The 20,499-nt window shown below is 38.9% G+C and overlaps 3 protein-coding genes across 5 annotated transcripts in view; all 3 read right to left on the bottom strand.

Annotated features, from left to right (window-relative positions):
* kcnab1b (potassium voltage-gated channel subfamily A regulatory beta subunit 1b) overlaps window positions 1-6,102 on the bottom strand; it is a 36,597-nt gene extending 30,495 nt beyond the window's left edge. Inside the window, exon 1 of the mRNA XM_055152118.1 lies at window positions 5,720-6,102. Within this exon, the coding sequence (XP_055008093.1) occupies window positions 5,720-5,985 (266 nt within the window). The 5' untranslated portion in view covers window positions 5,986-6,102. The remainder of the gene's footprint in view (window positions 1-5,719) is intronic.
* Window positions 6,103-11,788: 5,686 nt separating this feature from the next.
* Window positions 11,789-13,994, bottom strand: LOC110157191 (ras-related protein Rap-2b-like). Its single transcript, XM_020921472.2, has one exon. It carries the CDS (start codon window positions 13,654-13,656, stop codon window positions 13,108-13,110), a length of 549 nt encoding a protein of 182 aa, XP_020777131.1. The 5' UTR covers window positions 13,657-13,994; the 3' UTR covers window positions 11,789-13,107.
* Window positions 13,995-14,389: 395 nt separating this feature from the next.
* Window positions 14,390-20,493, bottom strand: LOC129407175 (muscleblind-like protein 1). 3 transcript variants are annotated; one of them, XM_055152120.1, is made up of 6 exons: window positions 19,746-20,493; window positions 19,068-19,103; window positions 18,446-18,537; window positions 18,116-18,160; window positions 17,471-17,542; window positions 14,390-17,393 (listed from the first exon to the last, which is right to left on the bottom strand). In XM_055152120.1, exons 1-5 carry the CDS (start codon window positions 19,879-19,881, stop codon window positions 17,486-17,488), a joined length of 366 nt encoding a protein of 121 aa, XP_055008095.1. In that variant the 5' UTR covers window positions 19,882-20,493; the 3' UTR covers window positions 14,390-17,393; window positions 17,471-17,485. The 3 variants fall into 3 exon arrangements, with proteins under 3 accessions (XP_055008095.1, XP_055008096.1, XP_055008097.1); XM_055152121.1 differs by having other exon boundaries at window positions 18,116-18,142; XM_055152122.1 differs by lacking the exon at window positions 19,068-19,103.
* Window positions 20,494-20,499: the final 6 nt, after the last annotated feature.

Genomic DNA, 20,499 nt, shown 5'->3' with positions numbered 1-20,499 from the left:
ACTGGCTGAAAGATCTGCAGTGTTTTCATTATGGTGCCACACTGTGAAACAAGAAGCAACGAAATATATAGACTGAATTATTCCATTATTCAAAGAGAAATGCCTCCAGCCCGATGCATGTAATAGTGAGCCATATTGCAGCTCATTCCAGTAACCTAGTTGAGAACTGTTGTATGCACGCTTGACTTATCTGACTCCTGGCATGCCCACTCCACTGCAGTTACCTTGGAAATCAAATAATAAGTGTTAGCAGCTCCTAACCTTTTGCAGTCTTTCTGGTATATTTATAGACATTAATCTACTGTGGAGTGAAAATATAGGCTGCACTGTATGATGATGAAAAGCACATATGTGACTACAGATAACTGTGGTAAAAGGCTATGTGATAAACCTGTAAGCAAATAATACAATAATGTTGCTCATTACATGTGGCTCCATTTATCTTCAACTTATTCAATAAAAATGAAATGCTCCTCCTCAAAAAGGAATTTCCTATCTCAACTAAATAAAAAAAAAATTAATAAAAAAAGGTCACTTGAAAACTATCACTACATGACATCACAAGGTGGAACAGAGCATTTTGAACTTGTAGACAGACAAATCATGCAGGACTGCATGTGTGAAACAATTTTAAGTATGTTTTTGATGATGGAACAACATTCTAACATGGGTTAAATCTCACAAGAGTAAATTTTGCGTAATATAGGACCTTTAACTCAAATATTAGTCAAATTAAAAGCTATGAAATAAAACCATATAGCCTACAGGAGCAACTAACCTTGTGCATATCTACTTTGAAATAGCATGAACTTTTATTAATAAATGAATTATGAATTAATTTTGCCACTGGCACCTACCACTAGCATGTCCAAAGAGGGGAGGGGTTTTTAATTTCTATTCTATCCAGGGCAATTCAACTTAGATGACAATAACAACAAATGATCAAATGATTATCTGAAAATGACCAAAAAAACGAACGGAACGGACTAGCTTAACTTAAAGCGGCTGCCCAGTTTCACTTTCCTCCCCCACGGAGAGGTAATGTGACAATGTGGGATCCCATGGTTCATTGAACACACACAAACCTCCAGGCCAACCCCAGTTTTATTTATATCCTGTGATTGGATCTGATAATGGGAGAGAGTTGTTGAGAATCAAAGGCGCGCTGGGCTCACAGGTCAGTGGCGACTAATGACACAGACTCACACAGGAACACACTCCAATATGTTGCTCCAACTTAAGATAAATATAAAGATAAAGTAGCCTATTTTTGTGTGTTTAGCCGAATATTATGTAGGTGTAGTAGTCTATGCATTAGTTAGGCCAGCATTTTAATCAGAATGCCACTTTTTAAATTATCAGTATTTGAAGTATCTTAAAAAACAGTATGTTTATTTATTATTCAACACAGACCTTTGATTTTTTTTTTTTTTTTTTTTTTTAGCTTTCTAGTAACTAAAAAAGAATTGGATATGAGTTACAGTGAAGACTCCTTTCAACACATTTCACCCGTAGCCTACTCCATTTCTGTGGTTCTGATCTGCTACCAAGAAGATTTGGACTATATATTTTCTCCCCAAACTACAGTAATTACAGATTATTGGACTGGTGAATGCAGTAACATTATTTTATGCTTGTTTTTATTGACAAGCACTAGTGGATCATCTTGTAACCTCTTATGTAACTTTCATATTGAAACAGTAAAGTTGATCAGTTGACTAAACATAACATTTTCCCTTGGGGCTTCATAAAGTTGTAGAAACACAGCAATGAGCACACAAATGTGGCAGAAATATGTTGCCGTTAGCATGCAGAATTTTCACATTATACTGAATAATGATGTGATACAGACTGACGAAGCATGTGAAGAAATAACCACTCTCTGCTCAATGTATAGCAATCTACAAAAACACTTACAGAGGACAAAGCATGACCTTATCTCACACTGTCACCATATTTTACTTTAAGATGTGTTAAAAATAAGAATTATATTGTGTTTTAGGCAATTGCAAGTGCCACATCTGTACATGCAAGGTAGATGAAGACCATATACTATATAAATATATATAAATGGACCCCCTAATCGCCATGTTCCAAATAGGAAGTGTTCATGGGGGAGCTTCCATCTGCATCAAGTGCTTCCAACTTGTCATCTCTCTCTCTGTAACCGCAGCAGTGATCTTTGTCATTTATGGTCTTTAAATGTTTGTATTAACCCGCTCTACATGATCCTAGTGTTTTTATTTCGCTATTTTGTCTGTAAATAAATTGGCTTCAAATTTGTTCCTATAACTGCTAGCCTCCTGAGTGTCATTTGACAGGAGCCGAACACTATGGGTGACGTCAAACTCCCTTAGTCCACTTCTTTATAAAATCTGTGGTGAAGACCTTATAGGTGTATTGCTCCATGAGCTAAAATACATAGCAAATCATTCTTTACTGACACCTTGAGGCTGCAGTCAGTACTTTTACAGTATCTCTTAGTCAAAATCTTCTAACACTGAATATTCCTTCATGCTGAATCCACAACCACTGTTTAGTCAACAACAGCTTTTTGTCATCTATATTTTTTTCTTGAATCAAACAACATTGATGGAAAATTGTTTTGTCATTGCAATTTCAGCATCGTTTTAGTGTTCAAGCCTTATTCCGGTTTTTGCAAAGATCCATTTAATACATAATGCATATCTTGGGTTACAATTCCCTTCCTGCCAATGCTGTTTAAAGAAACATGTCACTCAAAAATGATGCGTTTAGCTGTCATACACTTTCGACTACATTCCCTAACGGACTCTGCTGCTGTTACCCTGAGGCAGAGCTTTAACTGCATCACAGCCCCCCTCACTGAAAACACTCACACTGACAGTGACGGGTTATCATGACTTTGCATTTGGCGAGAATCCTCAAACATCACAATTTACTGCAGGTTGGGAGGACTTGGGTGATCTTTCCGCAGTGCACTTAACCAACACACCAAAGTAGATGTTATTAGTAAAAATAGCTCAGGGCTGTGCTAGATTAAAGGTGCACTGTGTAACATTTTTAGTGGAGGGTATGCCACCCCCTCATCATCATGGAAATGTTATTGCTTTGTCTAGAATGTTCCACAGTATAGACTAAACCTGTCTATCACACAGGAGACAATCAGGTTACAGCACTTCGCTACAATCCAGTTCAGATCTGTGGAGAGTCACCCTTATGCACAGAAGGAATTATTGTATTTTTTAGCAATAGAAACACCTGTATGATGGATATGTTTAATGTCATATCATAGACCATTCCAGGCAAAGCAGTAACATTTCCATGGAGACAAACAAGTAGCAGACTCTCCACCAGAAAATTACGCAGTGCACCTTTAAAGCCATGTAATAGCAGGCTGTTAAGAATTTGGCAATTATCTTCTGAGGGGTATTCTATTTGGTTTAATAGATTTCTTGTCAGCGCTAACTTCCTATTGAGAGAATAGATGATAATGAGAGGGGAAACCTTTCCTATCTGTATGTGACGTCACTACTGCAGCAACTCTCCCTTCTTCACTAACATTATCTATCCCCCATTCAAACCTCCCTCGCTTCTTCTTTCTAGTCTATAGCTTGGGCATTTGCTGCAGATTAAGCCCAAGTCATTATAATGCAGAGAGCGTACTGCACCGTGGGGAGAAACGGTGGTTTAATCTCGCCTAATAGCTAGACAGCATGCAGATGTAATTGTCAGTGTTATGGAGCCTATAGTTGAAAAATAGAACAAAAATCATGCTTCACTTCTGCCCTTTCAACTGTCCTCATTGCATTTTAAAGGTGCACAATGTAACTTTTCTGCTGCAGGGTCCACCATCTGCTTTTCTCCCTGGAGTTGTTATAGATTTGCCTGGGATGTTCCACAGTATTGCATTAAACTGATCTCATTCATTTATACTAAAGACTGCTGAAAATGCCTTGAAAACATGCATTCTTGTTGTGTGTGGGGTTTCCTCTCCAAAGACCTGACTTGTAACTTGGTCTGGTGTCATTACCTGCTCATCTCCATGGAGTTTCCAGTGCCATATTGAGGAACATTGCAGGGAACACAATGACATCTCCATGGAGCCAACATTTTATCCTACTATTACCAGAGTTATTGTCTTCCTCTTCCACACAGACAGATCTCCCATTGACTCCATTAAGTTCACTCTGGAGTCTGAAATCAGCCCAAACCTCACTGAAATGGCTGCACATAGCGACACTGATGGGAGCTGACAACAGTATTGTGATGGGCCCCTGCAGATGCCTACTGACCTTATGGTATTACCCAGCAGGCACACAGCCTCATGGACACTGATTTTGAAACGACGGAAGTTGCTTCAAATTTGAACATAACGTATGGTTGGAAAAAACAGCTTTCAGTAAAAATTAGGTTGATGGCAAAAGGTTCCAGACCCATTTACTTTGCCTGGGTCTGGCATGCAAGGACAAGTATTAATTCAACAGCTTGGTTTGGTGGCCTATTTAAAAACACACACACACACACACCACATAAAGGATTTCCTGAATTTATATAATTTCAACAACAATTTGATATCACATATTTTGGAGTGGAAGACAAGTATTGTAGAAAACCAAACCTTAGCTTTTATCTTTTGCCCTTACTTCGGTTGCCATCATGTTATTTGCATAGATCAAGATGAAATATATTAGCTCCTGTTTTCACACCTTATATGGATCTACTGCAACTACACTGAGCGATATAAACTCATAACATAATATTGAATGATACATACTATTTCCCAGAGTTATACTCTACTCAGCTGAACAAACTTTCTCCTCCGTCGGTGGTAACTTTTCATAACAAGCCCAGTTATGTGATTTTGAGGATTATTAACTGTGTCAAACGTCATGCGGACTCATTTTTTTACCTATTATTTTTCAGGGAATTCATCAGGAGAAATACCGGGGGTTTGGGACATCACACTGAGAACCTTGGGAGAGGAGATAATTGGTCCGTTGGATTGTTTGGATACACATTCTCATAGAGACATACACTACATTATAGTCTGTGATGATAGCCTCAAGTACCTTTACCTCCAGCCTAATTATAGAAAGAATTAATTCTGTGTCTCCTTGTGCCAAGTACATCTTACTTGCAGAAGATGAAAGTGCACTGCTCAACAGGACAGAAGCCTCACTGAGCCATGTTAAATTTTAATTTCAACTTGCAACTTTTCGTAATTGATACAAAGTAGACCGAACTCAATCACATAACATACTATTTAAGTGAACTGGGGTCCAAAAGACCAAAAGTAAGCAGCACACAGTGATAAGCCAATGTGTTACCTCAGAAAACATAACATGTAACAGGTTCTGAAAGACAAGACCAGACCGAATTAATAATATGAAATTAATACATAGACAAATAATCATAGAAACCACAATGTTATAGACTGCTATTTACAAAATCAATAGAAGTGGTTTTACTAAAAAGCATTGCTTTCAGCTGACCTAAAACAATTAGGTTACTTTAAAATAGTAGGCCTATTTTTGTATGTACAACCAATTGCAAGGGATTTGGTTACAGTATCGCTTACTGTTGGCCCGTACACTTCAATTGTACAACTGAGGAATAGATCAATCAAACATATATTAAAGTAAAAAGTAATTAACGCAAAACATTAATTACCCTAAAATCTAAATTATAATTTAATTGTTCATCTGTAAATTAGATTGTTGGTGATGTTTTGTCTTACCTGTAGACCATACCAGCACTTAGGTCCGCGCCTTGGAAAAACTGCCTGTGTGCGCGTAGCAGCTCCTCAAAACTCTGCTGCTCCTTGGTCCGGCTGGCCTCAAAGTTGGGTGGCAGCGGGACACACGTGGTGGGACTGGAGGGGTGCGCTCTGCTCACCGATCCCTGCCTCTGCGTCTGCTGCTGCACACTGGAGCAGCGTTCCAGTCTGGGACCCCCTCTCTGCCTGGGCACGGGGATCTCGCTGCAGGCCGCCTTGAGGTACATGACTTTGACTTTTACCGTCCCGGGACACTTTCCTTTGCTAGTAAATCTCTACAATATATTTAGTCCTGACCTTACAAAAAGCGTGGCCAAATAGCAATGCAGGTCATGCAGAGAAGGGAGCTTGGTGGGTTTGTCTTCTGCCAGGTCCAGGCTGTGTTCCCCAACACAATTTCAAAGTATATACCGCTACATAACACTATTGCAACACTGTGATTGTATCCAAGCAGGCACTACAAACACACCTGTGATGTCAACTTTATTCTTGGTGGATGGACAAATTAGAAGACAAAGGGGGGTTTAGGTTAACCCCTCGTGGCTCCAGGGAGAAAAGCCCGGCTCGTCCGTAAGTGAAGTCGAACAAAGCCGCAGGGATATTTCCGTCTGCTCCGGAATAGAAATATCTCACATCTGTTTTAAGAGACAGTTCATGTTCCAGAGCGGGTCAAACCTCAGATCTGCTGATCCACATTGTGTGATTGGGTTTACTGACAGCAAATAGCTGTGGGAAAGAGCGCACACGGGACGACATTAACATGGTTCATAAAATGATAGCATACACTGGGTTCAACTCACGGACAACTTGTTTTATCGAAGTATAAATAGGTGTTCACATACTCTCAATGACTCGAGGGATACAGGAAGTTAGGCCTTTAGCATCTGACGGAGAACCATGTGTTTGTTGTTTTAGACAGGAGCATTAAATGTCCAAATGTCTTATTCAGGCATTTTAAACTAGGTCGTCTTTTGGACACCTGTTCTTTCACACTGAATAACTAAAATTATATTTAAACACACACACATAGACACACGCGGATAATTTATCTGGCCTTATACTTGTTCCAAGGACTCCAGCAGAAAACCACTGAAGAGAAAAGTAAAAAAAAAAAAAAAAAAAAAAAAGGTTATAAGCTATATAGAAAGCCAAAGAGAAAAAAAAGTAAGAAAAGATGTAAGGCAAAGAAAAAGCTGTACTCAAAAAATGTGTAGGCCTAAAGTTAATTTAAATATTATATGGGTTACGAAAAGGGCTTGTGGGAATCGATGTAAATGTAACAGAAAAAGAAACACCATTCCAGAATAGTGCTTTTGAGCTATAGGTCTATAAAACAAGATAATGACTCCTGGAGAAAGTGTCCATTAAACATTAAAGAGGGAAAACAAATAGTCCATTAGACCCATTTTAGGATTGTCTGTGACCTGTCTTAGTCTGCCATCTTGTGGACAAATTGAATACAAACACTTTGTGCATTAAACAACACAAACCTTCAGCACTTTCGGAATGTATTTTAGTATTAAATGTAGGCAACCTATGGGCCCATTCTTTTCGTTTAACACTAGAAGTGGAGGGAATATTAAATGGGTATAAGCTCTTAGACAGAAGATTGCATAGAGCCGCTGATGAGAGCACCTCTGCGTCTGTCCTCCCACACAACGTGCTGTGCCAGTCTCACATTATTGATATGAGGCAGCAGGGCAGGCTATAATAATCTTATAATAGGCTTTCAATCACTAGATAAGGTTGAAACCGTAACAAATGATACTGATACACAACTTAGCTTAGAATTTTTGAACTATCATCAGCATGAAAATCTATTATCCAAATGCCTTTTTGTCTCATTAGCACTATTCATGAGATCTGGGTAATTATTTGTGTGATGAGTGAAGTTCACATTAGAAATTAAACACTGACAGATGCAGTAGCTTGGGACTCCCCCTGTTGGGTTGAAATGGTATGACAGCCCAATCATGAAACTCAAAACATGTTCTATTTGACAATGATGAAATAATATAAGATAATATGACAATAATACTAATTTGATATAGCCAGGTAATTAGACTAGATAGCTGCATTACTAAAACATACATAACAATAATATGTACATAACATTTAATCTATTTATGTTAACACTATTAGCGTCCTGCAGTAAATGGATGAATTGCTGAGTGTGTCCGTAGTTTTCTCTCTATGCATATAAGGAGTCTATCTATTACTTAAGTCGTCCTGATGAAAAGCTGCTGTTATATCTTAATGTGCTGGTGACTGTGTGGGGGAGCTGAGAGAGCTGTGTCTGCTGTGTCCTCCCACTCAGAGCAGGCTCACAGCGTTTAGACTATTTCAGTCCTTTTCTTCACTGTTCCCTCCAAGACCAGTGACTCATCCACACTCGTACACAATCTGACTCCTGCTGCCAGCCACGCACTAATGCAATCTCAGTATCAGACAGGGAAATGTTCGCCATGGAGATTATACAACTGTTTCATCTATCCTTTTTATGTTAGGATTGATCATTATATTAACATTGCAGTGTTGACCTATGCAATGTAATTCTAAAAAGAATAATTATAGTTCATAACGTGGCGCTGTTAGCATGCATGTTTACGGCTGTAAGTCTAAAACTGAAGTTGTACAATGTCATTTAAGCACATATTAGTTACTTTTATTCAGTGCTGGGAAGTAATTGAATACATGTGCAGAGAATACACATTCTGAATACTAATTTTGAGGAACTGTATTCTGGTACAGTTCAGGATGCAGTTATTTTTTCCAAAATCAAAAGAATACATTGCAGTACTTGATCACAAACTGCTGATAATCCATGAGAAGAATTTTTCCTTCTCCAGTCAGTGATAATGCATAATTTAATACTATGTTGTATCTTTACACTATAATTTAAATGCAACTCTATGTAATAGTGTTCTGATTACAGTATTTTGATTTATTTTGACTGGACCAAAATACTTTACAAAATACATTATAGAGCAGCATTTAGTGATCTATAAACATCTATAAATATTTCCCATCACTGCTTATATTGAGTTGTACACATCTTATGGTATCTTAGATCTTATCTTATCTTATCTTATCAAGTTATGGTTTGGCTATGAATCATATTGGACCCATTCAAATATCCCATTGACCTACATGGACAATTACTAGAGCTCAAATCTTAAATGAATAGCTTAAAGTGAAATAGTTATACACAAAAAAGGAGTGCAGTAGCAGGGTACATTTATTTTTGGCTTCTCCAACAACCATCTTATTCCCAATGCAGCAATTGGAAGCATATTATCTGACTCACTAATTTACTTTGAGCAAAACAAAATGCATTTGCTATGATTATTTCTTGCATAATTTGACATCTTATGTGAATGAAAGTTGTTCCCAGTTCTACTTGCCAGATCATAGTGTTGAAAACTGTACATCAGTCCCCAATAAAAATAATATTGTACCAAAAAGGGCATCTGGTTTAAAGCAAATCAAATGAGCCTAGTCACTTAAGTGCTGAGAAATTTGCTGATCCTGTCTGCAAAAATAATTCTTTACCAAAATCTTTAAAGGTCCTATCTCACACAAAACTGACTCTTGCAAGCTTTAAGCCATGTTATAATGTTATATGTTATTATTAGACCAAGAGTTTGATCTAATAAGAGTACATTTTATCTTTTGTTTAGTAAAGTTTGGAAATTCCAGGGTTGAAATTATCCAAATGATTCTGGTGAAGGTGTATGGAGTTTACAAACACAGTGGAGCACTTCATGTATTACCACTTAGCATCTCAAGGTGGTGTTTTCAGTTTGACAGTAGAACTCAGCCAAAAATATGGAGGATTTGTGTGTTAAACATGAGTGAATGAAACAGAACACAGCTCCATATGTTTTTGATGAGGAAACAACGTTAGACATAGATCATATCAGATCACCTAGGTGAGAAAATCGAGAAAGTCTTTGTTGACTTACACATAGTTCTCATGGCAAAGGCGTTCACTGTTCTGAAGTCAGACTGTGTTGTCACGCTGCATTGGACTCATGTGCTTTGGTCATTATAGACACACAAATGTCTACCAAGAACATGAACTAGGATGTGTCTTTTGAGTTGGTGAACTTGTAGAGGCTAGTGTTGACTTAATTCTAGACATAATTAAATGATGTCCTCAGAAGTCTATTTCCAGGCTGTTTGTCGCTAAATAGGATAAGCAGATAGATAAACAGCTGTGGTGAGTCAGTTAGTGTCATATGATCTTCAGTCACTTTAAAAACACAGGTGAAATGTTTTCCCATGTACAACCTTGTTACCTTGGCATAAACGTTTTTTTAAGAGTACAAAGTAGTTAATTGTTGTGTAGTTGAAGTTGTCCCTTTGACATGAACTCTCATGTACTAAGGGCAGACTACAACTACAGGGAAGTTACTATTACAACATCAGAGCTGGGACTAACCACATGGTCCATTACCACAACACAAGAGAGCTGACCTGCTTTGATCAAAACTTAACTGCCTAACCTACTCATCAGCAATGATTCAGGAATATAAATATTCATAACAATGCGATGGGGATCTTCCTCTAATAAATACAATTAATTAAATTATACAACTAAGGCACATATACTAAAATAATAATATTTTTTTTTAAAAACACAACATAACAATAACTCTCGATGCTTATTCATAGTGTAACTAATAAGACTTGAATGGTTGTGTAGAGAAAAATCTTGCTGATGTCAGTTTCAGGTCATATGACAGGAGCCCTGCAGGCAAGAAACTAGTTTCACATAAATGTCTGTCAGAAGCGGAACACACTCTGTATTGCAGTAAAAGCCAATTAGGAATTCAAAATAACTGTTGAGTCTTGAAGTACAAAGCACTGTCACTGAAAGCAGTGACATTATTACATGAACACTTCCATTGTCACTTTCAATGGAAACACAAAATACTTTCCAAACCTCTACTTACTTTTGTCAATGAGGTCAGCTTTATACATGTTTTGTTTGCTGGCATTATTTATTCACCGTTCAAAATCCCAATACTTTAAGCTCTATCCAAATAAATACAATCTAAATTTAAACACCCACAAGTTCAACAATGGGGAGTGCTTAAAACAGTAACATCTGACTATCAGAGTGACAATTCTCAATGTCATCCATTGTCTAGACTCTGTTCCCTTTTCTTTTACAACTGCAGTGTTAAATTACAAATGATTTCTAACACTGTGCTTAACAGCACAGAGATGGTGGGAATTTTCTGGAGATGTGTGATTGGTACAAAAGATTCCTTCAGTGTTCATTTGTTTTACTTGCAGTGAATGTATCGTTGGTTTTCAGCAGTGAAGACCAAAATTCCTGGCATACTAGCTCCTTATGTATATTATTAGTGATAAACCCAGCCCTTTGACTAAATTTGGTAATCTGACATTGCATCTCTGTGGTCTGGGGGACACTTGATTGGACGAATACCAGGCAGGGGTATGTACGGCGGATTGAACTTGGCCGGGGCCACAGAAAGGCCTCTGTGTGCTGCACTTGGCGGGCTCTAGAAAACATGCAGAGGGAAGCAGCTCTCCCCTGGCTAAACACTCTACTGGAAACCCTACCCATAAGCCAAACAACTGCACTGAGAGTTTTATCGCCCGCTAAGGCCACTATCTCTTACTCAACAATCAGGAGCTGGCATTGAATGTCATGAATCCATATGTAAACAGTGGGCATTTACTCATGGAGCACTCTGCTGCACATAAGTCAGTACAAGTGCCAAATATTGTGGACAGAACAAATACATGATTTTGTCAGCATTTGACTGGTTAATGTTGAACAGCCGAAGAAGGGAAAAGTCCCCAATTTTGGTAGTCAAGCAGAACTAAGTTTACATTAGTTTAAAGATAATATTCTTGCTAGGATGTTACATTTTTAAACAAAATTGAGTAATCTTAAATTTACATCCCACTCCAAATTCTGATACCTTTCACGCTGCAAAATAAAGCAGGCCCTTTTAACCCAGGCCGGTATAGATGAAACACAGAAGACAGTGCTTATGTAAAATGTGTTTTGTATTACAAGTTAATTAACCGACAGATGCATGGCAGAACATTTGCCACGATATTGGTACAATTACAGTAACTGAAAAGGTCACATTTTATAAAATAAGAAAAAAATAATAACCTAGATAATACAGATTGACATGGCTTGCCATTCAGTGATCCAAAATAAACTCCAGTCTTGGTTATTCTTGATAAATAGTACCTTGAGAGCTTTTCTTACAAGTCTGTCCGTTCACTTTGACACTAAAAAAGTTCTGATTGCCATTGAGACGCACTGCAGAGGAAGCCGGGCTCATTTATTGGCACAGTCACAGGAGTTTTCTTATAGGAAGGCACTTTACATGAGGGCTTAGTGTACCCCCCCATGTAGCAATAGATAGCAATTCAACTATGGTTCTTTTTTTGCTTGTGCACTCTGAGGAGAAATGTCATCAGATAAGTGCAACAGGGAAAAAAAACAATGTATTTTTAAATGTGTGGGGGCATGGTCCACAGCTTTAAACAGACAAGCACACGGGTGGGTGGACCTACACCCCTGGGAGGCTGGGTTAGAGAAAACCTATGCAAGGCTCGAGTGGTGAGTGATATGAGAGTTTTAAAAATACTAAAAACAGGCCTCTCCGATTTGATCCTCCCCAAAAATCACCATTAAAAGTGTCCAATCCCTGCCGCTTGCTGCACTGCCAGGTTTTGACACATGTAACACCTCCCCCATTATCACCAAAAACAAATCTCCAAGGCAGAAAGAAGAAATATTAACCAGCCCGAAATAAGTGACAGTACAACTTGACAAAATCCACCGCTCTATGAGGACACAAACAGTAAATAGGTGTCTCTTAGGTTTGTACAATAAGGGTTCCTTTGTAGCCATAGACTGTATGTAAAGATAGATGTACTGATTATGATGATCAGAAAATTAAGCTGAAAATAAGCTGCCATATACCTGTTGTATGTGGTGATATTAAGACAATTAAAAAATTGTTTGTTTGGTAGAATGAGACCTATATTGCCATTTAAAAAGATGCCCTACAGCATTGCTTCAGACTTTGACAGCTAACAGAATCCATCTTTCTATACAGTCTATATTTGAGGCACATTTCCAGAGAAGTGTCAAATACAAAGCTATAAAAAAATCCAGAAAAAACATTCAAGTACTTTATCATGTAAACACTTCCAGACTATGATACATCACCGATTGTTGTCATCGTTGATTTCTGTGCAACAATAAGACAGCAGTGTGAGGTGAGAATACTTTTACAAAGGGACAACTTTTCACCCCCTGGGGTACATGTGCTGTCAGGTTTGTGCGCTCAGAGCAGGACGCAGGAACAACACTGGTCTCCACCGCTGGGAACAGTGGAGTAGTTCATCTGTCTCACTATTTCTGCAAAAAGTTCATCGACAGAGCCTTTGTTTTTGGCTGATGTCTCCATAAAGGGGCAGTTCCAGTCCTGGGCCAGGGCTTTCCCCTCTCCTGAGGACACCTCTCTCTCCCCCTCCAGATCCACCTTGTTGCCCACCAGGATCATTGGGACCCTCTCGTACCTCTTCACCCGGATAATCTGGTCTCTCATGGGCTTGATATCCTGGAAGCTCTGCTGGTTGACCATGCTGTAGACCAGGATGAAGCCTTGGCCGTTTTTGATGTACAGGTCTCGCATGGAGGCGAACTGCTCGGTGCCAGCCGTGTCCAGGATCTCCAGCACAGACGGAGAGGAGTCCACCTCGATCTCCTTCCTGTAGAAGTCCTCTATGGTGGGGTCGTACTTCTCAATAAAAGAGCCTGTCACGAACTGAACCGTAAGTGCCGACTTCCCGACTCCTCCCGAACCCAATACTACCACTTTATACTCCCTCATGATTGTTTTTAGACAGAAACGCAGCAGATACCTCCTTTAGCGCGACGAAGCCTGCTGCTCCCACCCGACGACCAGCCCAATGTTTTCAGTGCGAGCTGTCTGGGAGGGCTGCCCACTGCCGCGGATACTCGACTCCTGTGTCGGCCAATGCTCCGGGCCTGCTCTTGTTTGAAAGCGGCTTACGGATCCGAGGAGAAGAGCCGCTCCTAGACATTTAGCGACGCCAGTTACAGCGCATTTTGATCACTCTGTATTGTGCAACAGCGCTGAAAAGCGTGATCGCTGCCTTTCCCTTCTTGCATGGCGTTTCCTGCCCACATCCTCAGTCAGCAGCGTCAAAAGCCGACGCTCAGTTCCGTTTTCTTAAAGGAGCCGTAACACTGTTAACGGAGATACCATAATAATAATATTATCATAAATTATCATAAATTAAATGTTCTCCACTGGTATTAAGTCTCTGTTATGTCAATTTAAGCATGTCAATTTATGTCATGCTATTTTTATCCAGGACAGCATGGAATAATATACAGCATAATTCTCAGATCCAATAGAAATAAACCCAAATTGATAGACAATATTTGCTAATAAATACAAATGCCAAATATTTGACAGCAGGATGAAATCAGAAATTCTGAACTATAGATAAATAGCTATGAGCATTATCCCGCATGTAATTGGCCTATGTTAAATAACTGAATGAGCTCTTTAGTCTAAACAGAGGCAGTGACACAAATTTGCATAAGCAAATGAAATATAGTTTTATTCAGATTTTTTCATCCATACAGCAAGAGTCAGAGATATGGCAACAATAAAATGTGCATTAAACAAATCTGAAGACAGAATAGTTATACATTATTGTGTGGCATTTGTGGCAAATACTTATAACTGGTGGTTGCACTTACAAGGAAGAAGCGGTTAACAAAGCATGGCCATGTGCCCCCAGCAGGGAGGAGAACCTTAAATATCTGGTTTGGACAAAATGGTGCTTTGGTTCTAGCATCAACACAGCAGCTTCAAGTCACGCAGACATCAGTTACTGTTACATTCATTTGAACAACTAATTGGCCAAATATTTTTGGTGTGGTGGTGACCTTGCCTGCTGAGTGCACAGCGGTGTCAGAAGAAACAACGTCTACTGTGCCGAATGTGGTGGACGAATGCCAGTCTTTATTCTCAATGTTTAAGTAGCCTTTTCTCATTGAAAACGACTTGTTTTCAAACAAAATTCCCCATTAATGTGGATGTTACATACTGTATTGTGTATTCTTGACATGTATTTCTTCCTTACATATTTGAGTAGCTTTTTGTAAATGTGTGTATATTACATGCAATAAAATCAAACTACGCAAGTATGCAGGTTTTGAGACTGGACATCAGTGGATATGTCATCCTACAAGGGTGAAGTTAGCATGACATGGGCATAATCCCATATAACATTCCCTGGCAATAACAGATGCAGATAAAATAAGACAAAAAGCGCATAGCTTTCTCTGAATGCATTGGCCAAGAAACTAGTGCCCTTCTTTGCAAGCAATTTTAGCTGGTCTTCTAATTTAAGAATTTAAATTAATCTAACAAAATTCCTTATAATTATAGCTCTTTTTTATTCAAAATAATATCTCAATATGATACACATTTTCTCTGTTCATTTGACTATATACAGAAGTGCAAAAAGTCAACCTTCTTCCCTTAGGTTAGAACTCATCGTCTGCAGCATGTCGGACTTGACCACATTGGAAAAGTCGTTCTCTCTCCTAATCTCACCATCCACAAACATCCAAACACCCGTCTATCTCACTGCTCATTTTGGCCTGACATTCAGGGCAAACTTAAGAAATATTTAAAACAAACATTATCTTATACACATCTTTTTGAAATGGATACAGTAAAAAAGAAGTTTTACCCTAAAACATGGATAATCTATTTTCCAATACATTTTCAAACATGTTACATGGAAAACCAAAAATGATTTCAACATAGTTTGTCTACACTGATAAAAACATATCTTTCTTTGCATCCAAAAATGTCTTTCTTCAGCAAACATTCTCTGACAATGACTATGTAACATCAACTGAAAAGACATCCAGCTATATGAATGAAGTCAACAGATTATAATCTATATTGTATATGAAAAAAGTTATGAATGTCAAACTACCTTAAAATCTACAACGGCTATATCAATGTTGTCAAGTAATATATAGTAAGGCAAAAAGAAACAATCTATAACTAGATACCTCAAATATTCAAATCCTTAAGTAGTACATAACACAGATTTAAGAGTAATTGTTACTTTTACACAAAGAGAAAAACAAATTATAAGCTATGTGTGAGGAAACTATAAAACATCATTGGTGTATTTAACCTGCATATGATAAAAATTACATTGGAGTGGGCTGAGGCCCATAAACAGTAATCTAAGGCTTTGTTAGGTACATTACAATCTGTAAAGACACACTACACACCTCTGTGAACACGAGAAAGGCAAGTGATCATCAACTAAGAATTGAAGGAGCAATGAATGCATTTAAATTGTGTAATGTCTATCAAATGTGACAAGAAAACTGTGCTTTGGTATCTAAACTCAGATCTAGAGCCTTTGTGATTAAGAACTTTCATGGAAAAACAAGGCAATGGCCTTGATTCCCCAGACAAGCTCAGGTGGAGCGGTGTTGAAAAGGGAATCCACATAAACATTCATCAAGTGCACATGTGGTGAAGATGACCTAATATAAAGTTCTTTTTCCATCAACACATGGCTCAACAGTGCTGCACTCAGACACAGTTGGAAAAGTCCTCTTCAGAAGAGGGGGCACTGTAATACAACTAAAGTTACACCCTCCACTTTTAGAGTCGATGGACTTCTCTCTATAAACAAAACACCCTCTAGTTATTAATAAAAACAAGAAAACATCAATGACATTAAACCTTAAAACTTCTAAAACTGATTAGATGAAACCAGAGGAAGGTTAAAAAAAAAAATTACATAAAAGGACATAATAAAACCAAAATAATACAAAAGCCATACAAAACTTTACCTTCGGTAAACAAATAACACTGGTGAGATAACACTCGGGGTTAGCTGTATGGCCTTGATGGCACACCACAAGTTAAGAAAAGCCTGGCTGTGCTTCAAGGTACACAGGTATGTTGGTTTACCCAGAACATTCATATGTCCAAGACCCTCATTTCAACATCTAGTTTCACTAGCCATAAAATTACAATACTGTACAATTATTTTGGCAAATTAAATTCCTGTTAAATTATTGTGCCTATTATTGTTTAGAATTCTAATTCAAGGTGCATGTTTACATTTCATTTGCAAACTCTGAAATATGGCTATTCAAAAAAAAGAACAAATATAAAAGGGAAAAAAAATTGGTCTACTAACGTACCAGCAATGTGGTGCTATGCAGCCACATTAATGACCTGCGCGTGCAGAAACGAGAATAATTCAAACACAGAGGTGTAACATGGGCCGTTCTCACTCTGAGACACAGTGACTGAGGCTCCAGACCTCCTTCTTTCTTTGCTGGACACTACATTTGACACTCCTCTCTAAGTGGGCGGATGGCACAGATCAAGTGTTGCTCTCGGGATGTTGACTCGTGTGATGAGACCATCGTCATGGGCTGGTTTGGAGATGGCAGACCCTCCTGTCCCATTGTTTGACATTCTGAATATGTACATAAAGGCTGAATTTGTTTGGCTTGGACGGTGCCAGCCCACATTCATTTGATCTGTAAAACAAAGCATTTCACTTGTGAACATAAAGATCTTCCTTGTTACAAATGCATAGATCAATTAAGAAACTCACTGTTCTTTAGAGGAACTACATTTGAGTCAAGTACTTGTGACTACTCAGATGATCTGCAGATATTATTGGAATCTGAAGATGAAAAACAAAGATGGATGAAGTTTAATGGTCCTCAGAGAGTCCACACTTGTAACCACACCCTTTTTCATTAAGATGAGTTCATTGCTGAAAACGTTGACAACACAGAATACAAATAATCTTCTTCAGATCTGGCATAGTGTAGATGTTAATAGGAAGCAACAGAGAGAGGGAAGGTAAGAAAAGGGAGATGAGAGGAGGAGGGGGCTGTCAGTGAGGTGGCTCCCCATGCAAAAGTCCTCCATTTTGTTGACCTGCACACCTCAGTGAAATTCAGAAAAAAAAACTGGCTCTGGATCAAGAATTTAACATGATGATATCTGCACCACTGTGTCAGTGGTATTGTGAAGTTCTGCAAAGAGCTTACAAAATGGAATAAAATCAAAACGTTGCAAATATTTTTTGTATAATTAGCTAGAAACAAAAACATGGTAAAGCTAGTCTTTACGTGCTAGAAGCGGTGACAAAAAAGGAAAAAAGCCAAGCACCAAAGGGCACAGAAAGCAACGTTTGCACAAGCTGTGCAGATGGCTTTAAAAATGTCAGAATAAACTACCTCATACATACCAATTGCATGTATTCGTTGGTAGTCAACTTTGTTAAGGAAGAGTCCTCAAAATGGAAAAGGACAAAAATCTAAGTTACAATGAGGACAGACATAAAATGCAGTACAGTATTGTTCCCCAAAAAGAGAGTATATGTGTGTAGGAAAGTGGTGTCTGAACATCTACGTGTATGGATAAACACTTGTGAAGGCCAACAAGAGGGAGTACGGCCATTACCCAGCCCACCCCTGTGAGACACAAGCACCCCTGGTCATTCATGTGCATTAACAGACATCATAAGAAGTAGAGTCTAAGAGACACTGACAGAGAATGAGGCGGTAGAGGTGCAAACCTGATTGGTGGAGGCAGTTGCGAAGGGAACGCTTGTGGCAGATGTGGTGGCTGCAGACACAGTGGCCGGAGTACCACCGTGCATCATGGGAACTTTTTGGAGGGAAAATCATGTAAGCATAAATACACAGAGGAGCAGTGGAGCCACATACACACCAGGCAAATGAGGCAAGGACTTAGAGGGGTGGGAGGGGTTCATTTAACTGGCTCCTTTTCACACCTCTGCCCACATTACATTTGGACTGTGCCATTATTAGTAATACTAATGCATAATTTTAATTATTTAAGACTTAATATATATTATACTTTTGTAAATAACTGGTGTTTTTACATACCAGACTTCACAGGTCTGTGGCAGAGGAGATAAAGGGGAGGGTTACAATTGAACTCCCTCAGTTTTTAACGGATGTCATGTTAGACCAGCCAGGAGCCCAGTTAAGAATAAGCAAGCAATATCAGTGTATTGTACAAATGAAAATAACAGCTTCAGATCAGCTGTCATATTTACAATGTACAACATAAATATGTATTTCTTATATCAATACTTTAAGAGAAACGTATCAAATCTCTACTATTACAGACATGAAGTTATATTGAACTAAAGAAGGAAAGCTGGAACCTACCAACACTGGCTGCGGGTGTCATGCACAATATTGAGCCTGCCCATCATGCAGTGCAACAGGAAGTGGGTTGGATAGGGAAGAGAAATCAAAACAGCCCATCACAAGGTTCGTTAGAGTAAGGGGAGAGATAAGGTGGGAAACAAATTATTAATATATTTTGGATAGTCATCAGTGATTGGAAAAAAGCGCAGTTGTGAACTCATCTTGAGGCAATCTGCTAATGAAATGAAGGTATATCTATGTAAAGCATGTTAATGTGTAGTGTCTAGTACAGTAGTACGCCTGTGGTCATGGTTCTGCACATCATGTTAAATATTATACACAATGTAGACAGAGTTAACTCACAAGCGGAATCAACCACTGTAATGTCTGTCACCAAACCAAAGCCTAGTCCTAACCCAAGCCCAAACCAGAGTAGTCTGCTACTACTACTAATGCAGCTCATTTATATGTAAGTTACGTTCAAGTATATGTAGTAATATGGATGTGAAACACTTCTTTATAGGCATGCCTTTGTGCCTGCCACATGTCTTTTGTGTCACAGCTTAAAGAACATATATAAGCCTGATGGCGATGTAGCTAAACTGTACTGCCCTGCTTTAGCCAAGCAGAGACAGAGCAAAGTCTGCCCCAGGTCTTGCTTGTGGCCTGAGCCAGAACGTTGCTATGGAGGCATACCTGATGGGAGGAAAGCAGCCTGCTGCTGAAACTGCATGCTGGCGAGGGCCTGTTGGTACTGGAGCATGCCTGTGTTAAACATAGCAGAGGCCCCGTTGGCCTTCTCCAGGGCAGCCCGCTTTGGCAGGGGAGCCATGACACTAGGGGCGATGCCCTGCCCAGCCGCATAGACAGAGGGATATCAACAAGACAGAGGAAGAGGTGCGTGGTCAGAGAGAGAGGTGTGTTGGGAAGAGGCAAAACAAGAAAGAAAACAAAAAGAGTAAATACGTTAGACACATCATATTAACATGTTCACCATATCTTTGTGTGTACAACAAAATCATCATCTCATCAGTAGCAAGCAAGCAGCAGTCTGACACAATACTACACAAGCAGGAGCATGGTGCCTACTGGAGCTAGGGGCCATTAACAAGCACTTCTATTGTAACAGGTCTAATCTGGGGCTCATTTTTGTTCATTATTTTGGTTTCCTAGGACTGACTTAATGCAATATGCAAGCATTAAATATGCTAAAATAAATGAAGCTGCTACAATAACAAGAGGTGGAACAAGTAGGAAGCACAGAGAGAGGGATGCTGCACTGCTAGCTCCATGATAAACTGTGTAAGCCATGTTTAAGTGATAATTCACTCTCAGAGTCAAAATGGCCAGCAAAAGTAAAATTGTGAATTTCAAACAAAATCTAGCTTTTGTAATTTATTTCAGAGTGAGGCCAATTGTGAAGTCTGATGCACTGTGAGCCGATGACAGA

This window comes from Boleophthalmus pectinirostris, unplaced genomic scaffold (genome assembly GCF_026225935.1).
Source record: "Boleophthalmus pectinirostris isolate CB_2022bp ecotype Guang Dong unplaced genomic scaffold, ASM2622593v1 HiC_scaffold_16, whole genome shotgun sequence".
NCBI lineage: Eukaryota > Metazoa > Chordata > Actinopteri > Gobiiformes > Gobiidae > Boleophthalmus > Boleophthalmus pectinirostris.
This window is presented reverse-complemented; position numbering and strand designations above follow the sequence as displayed.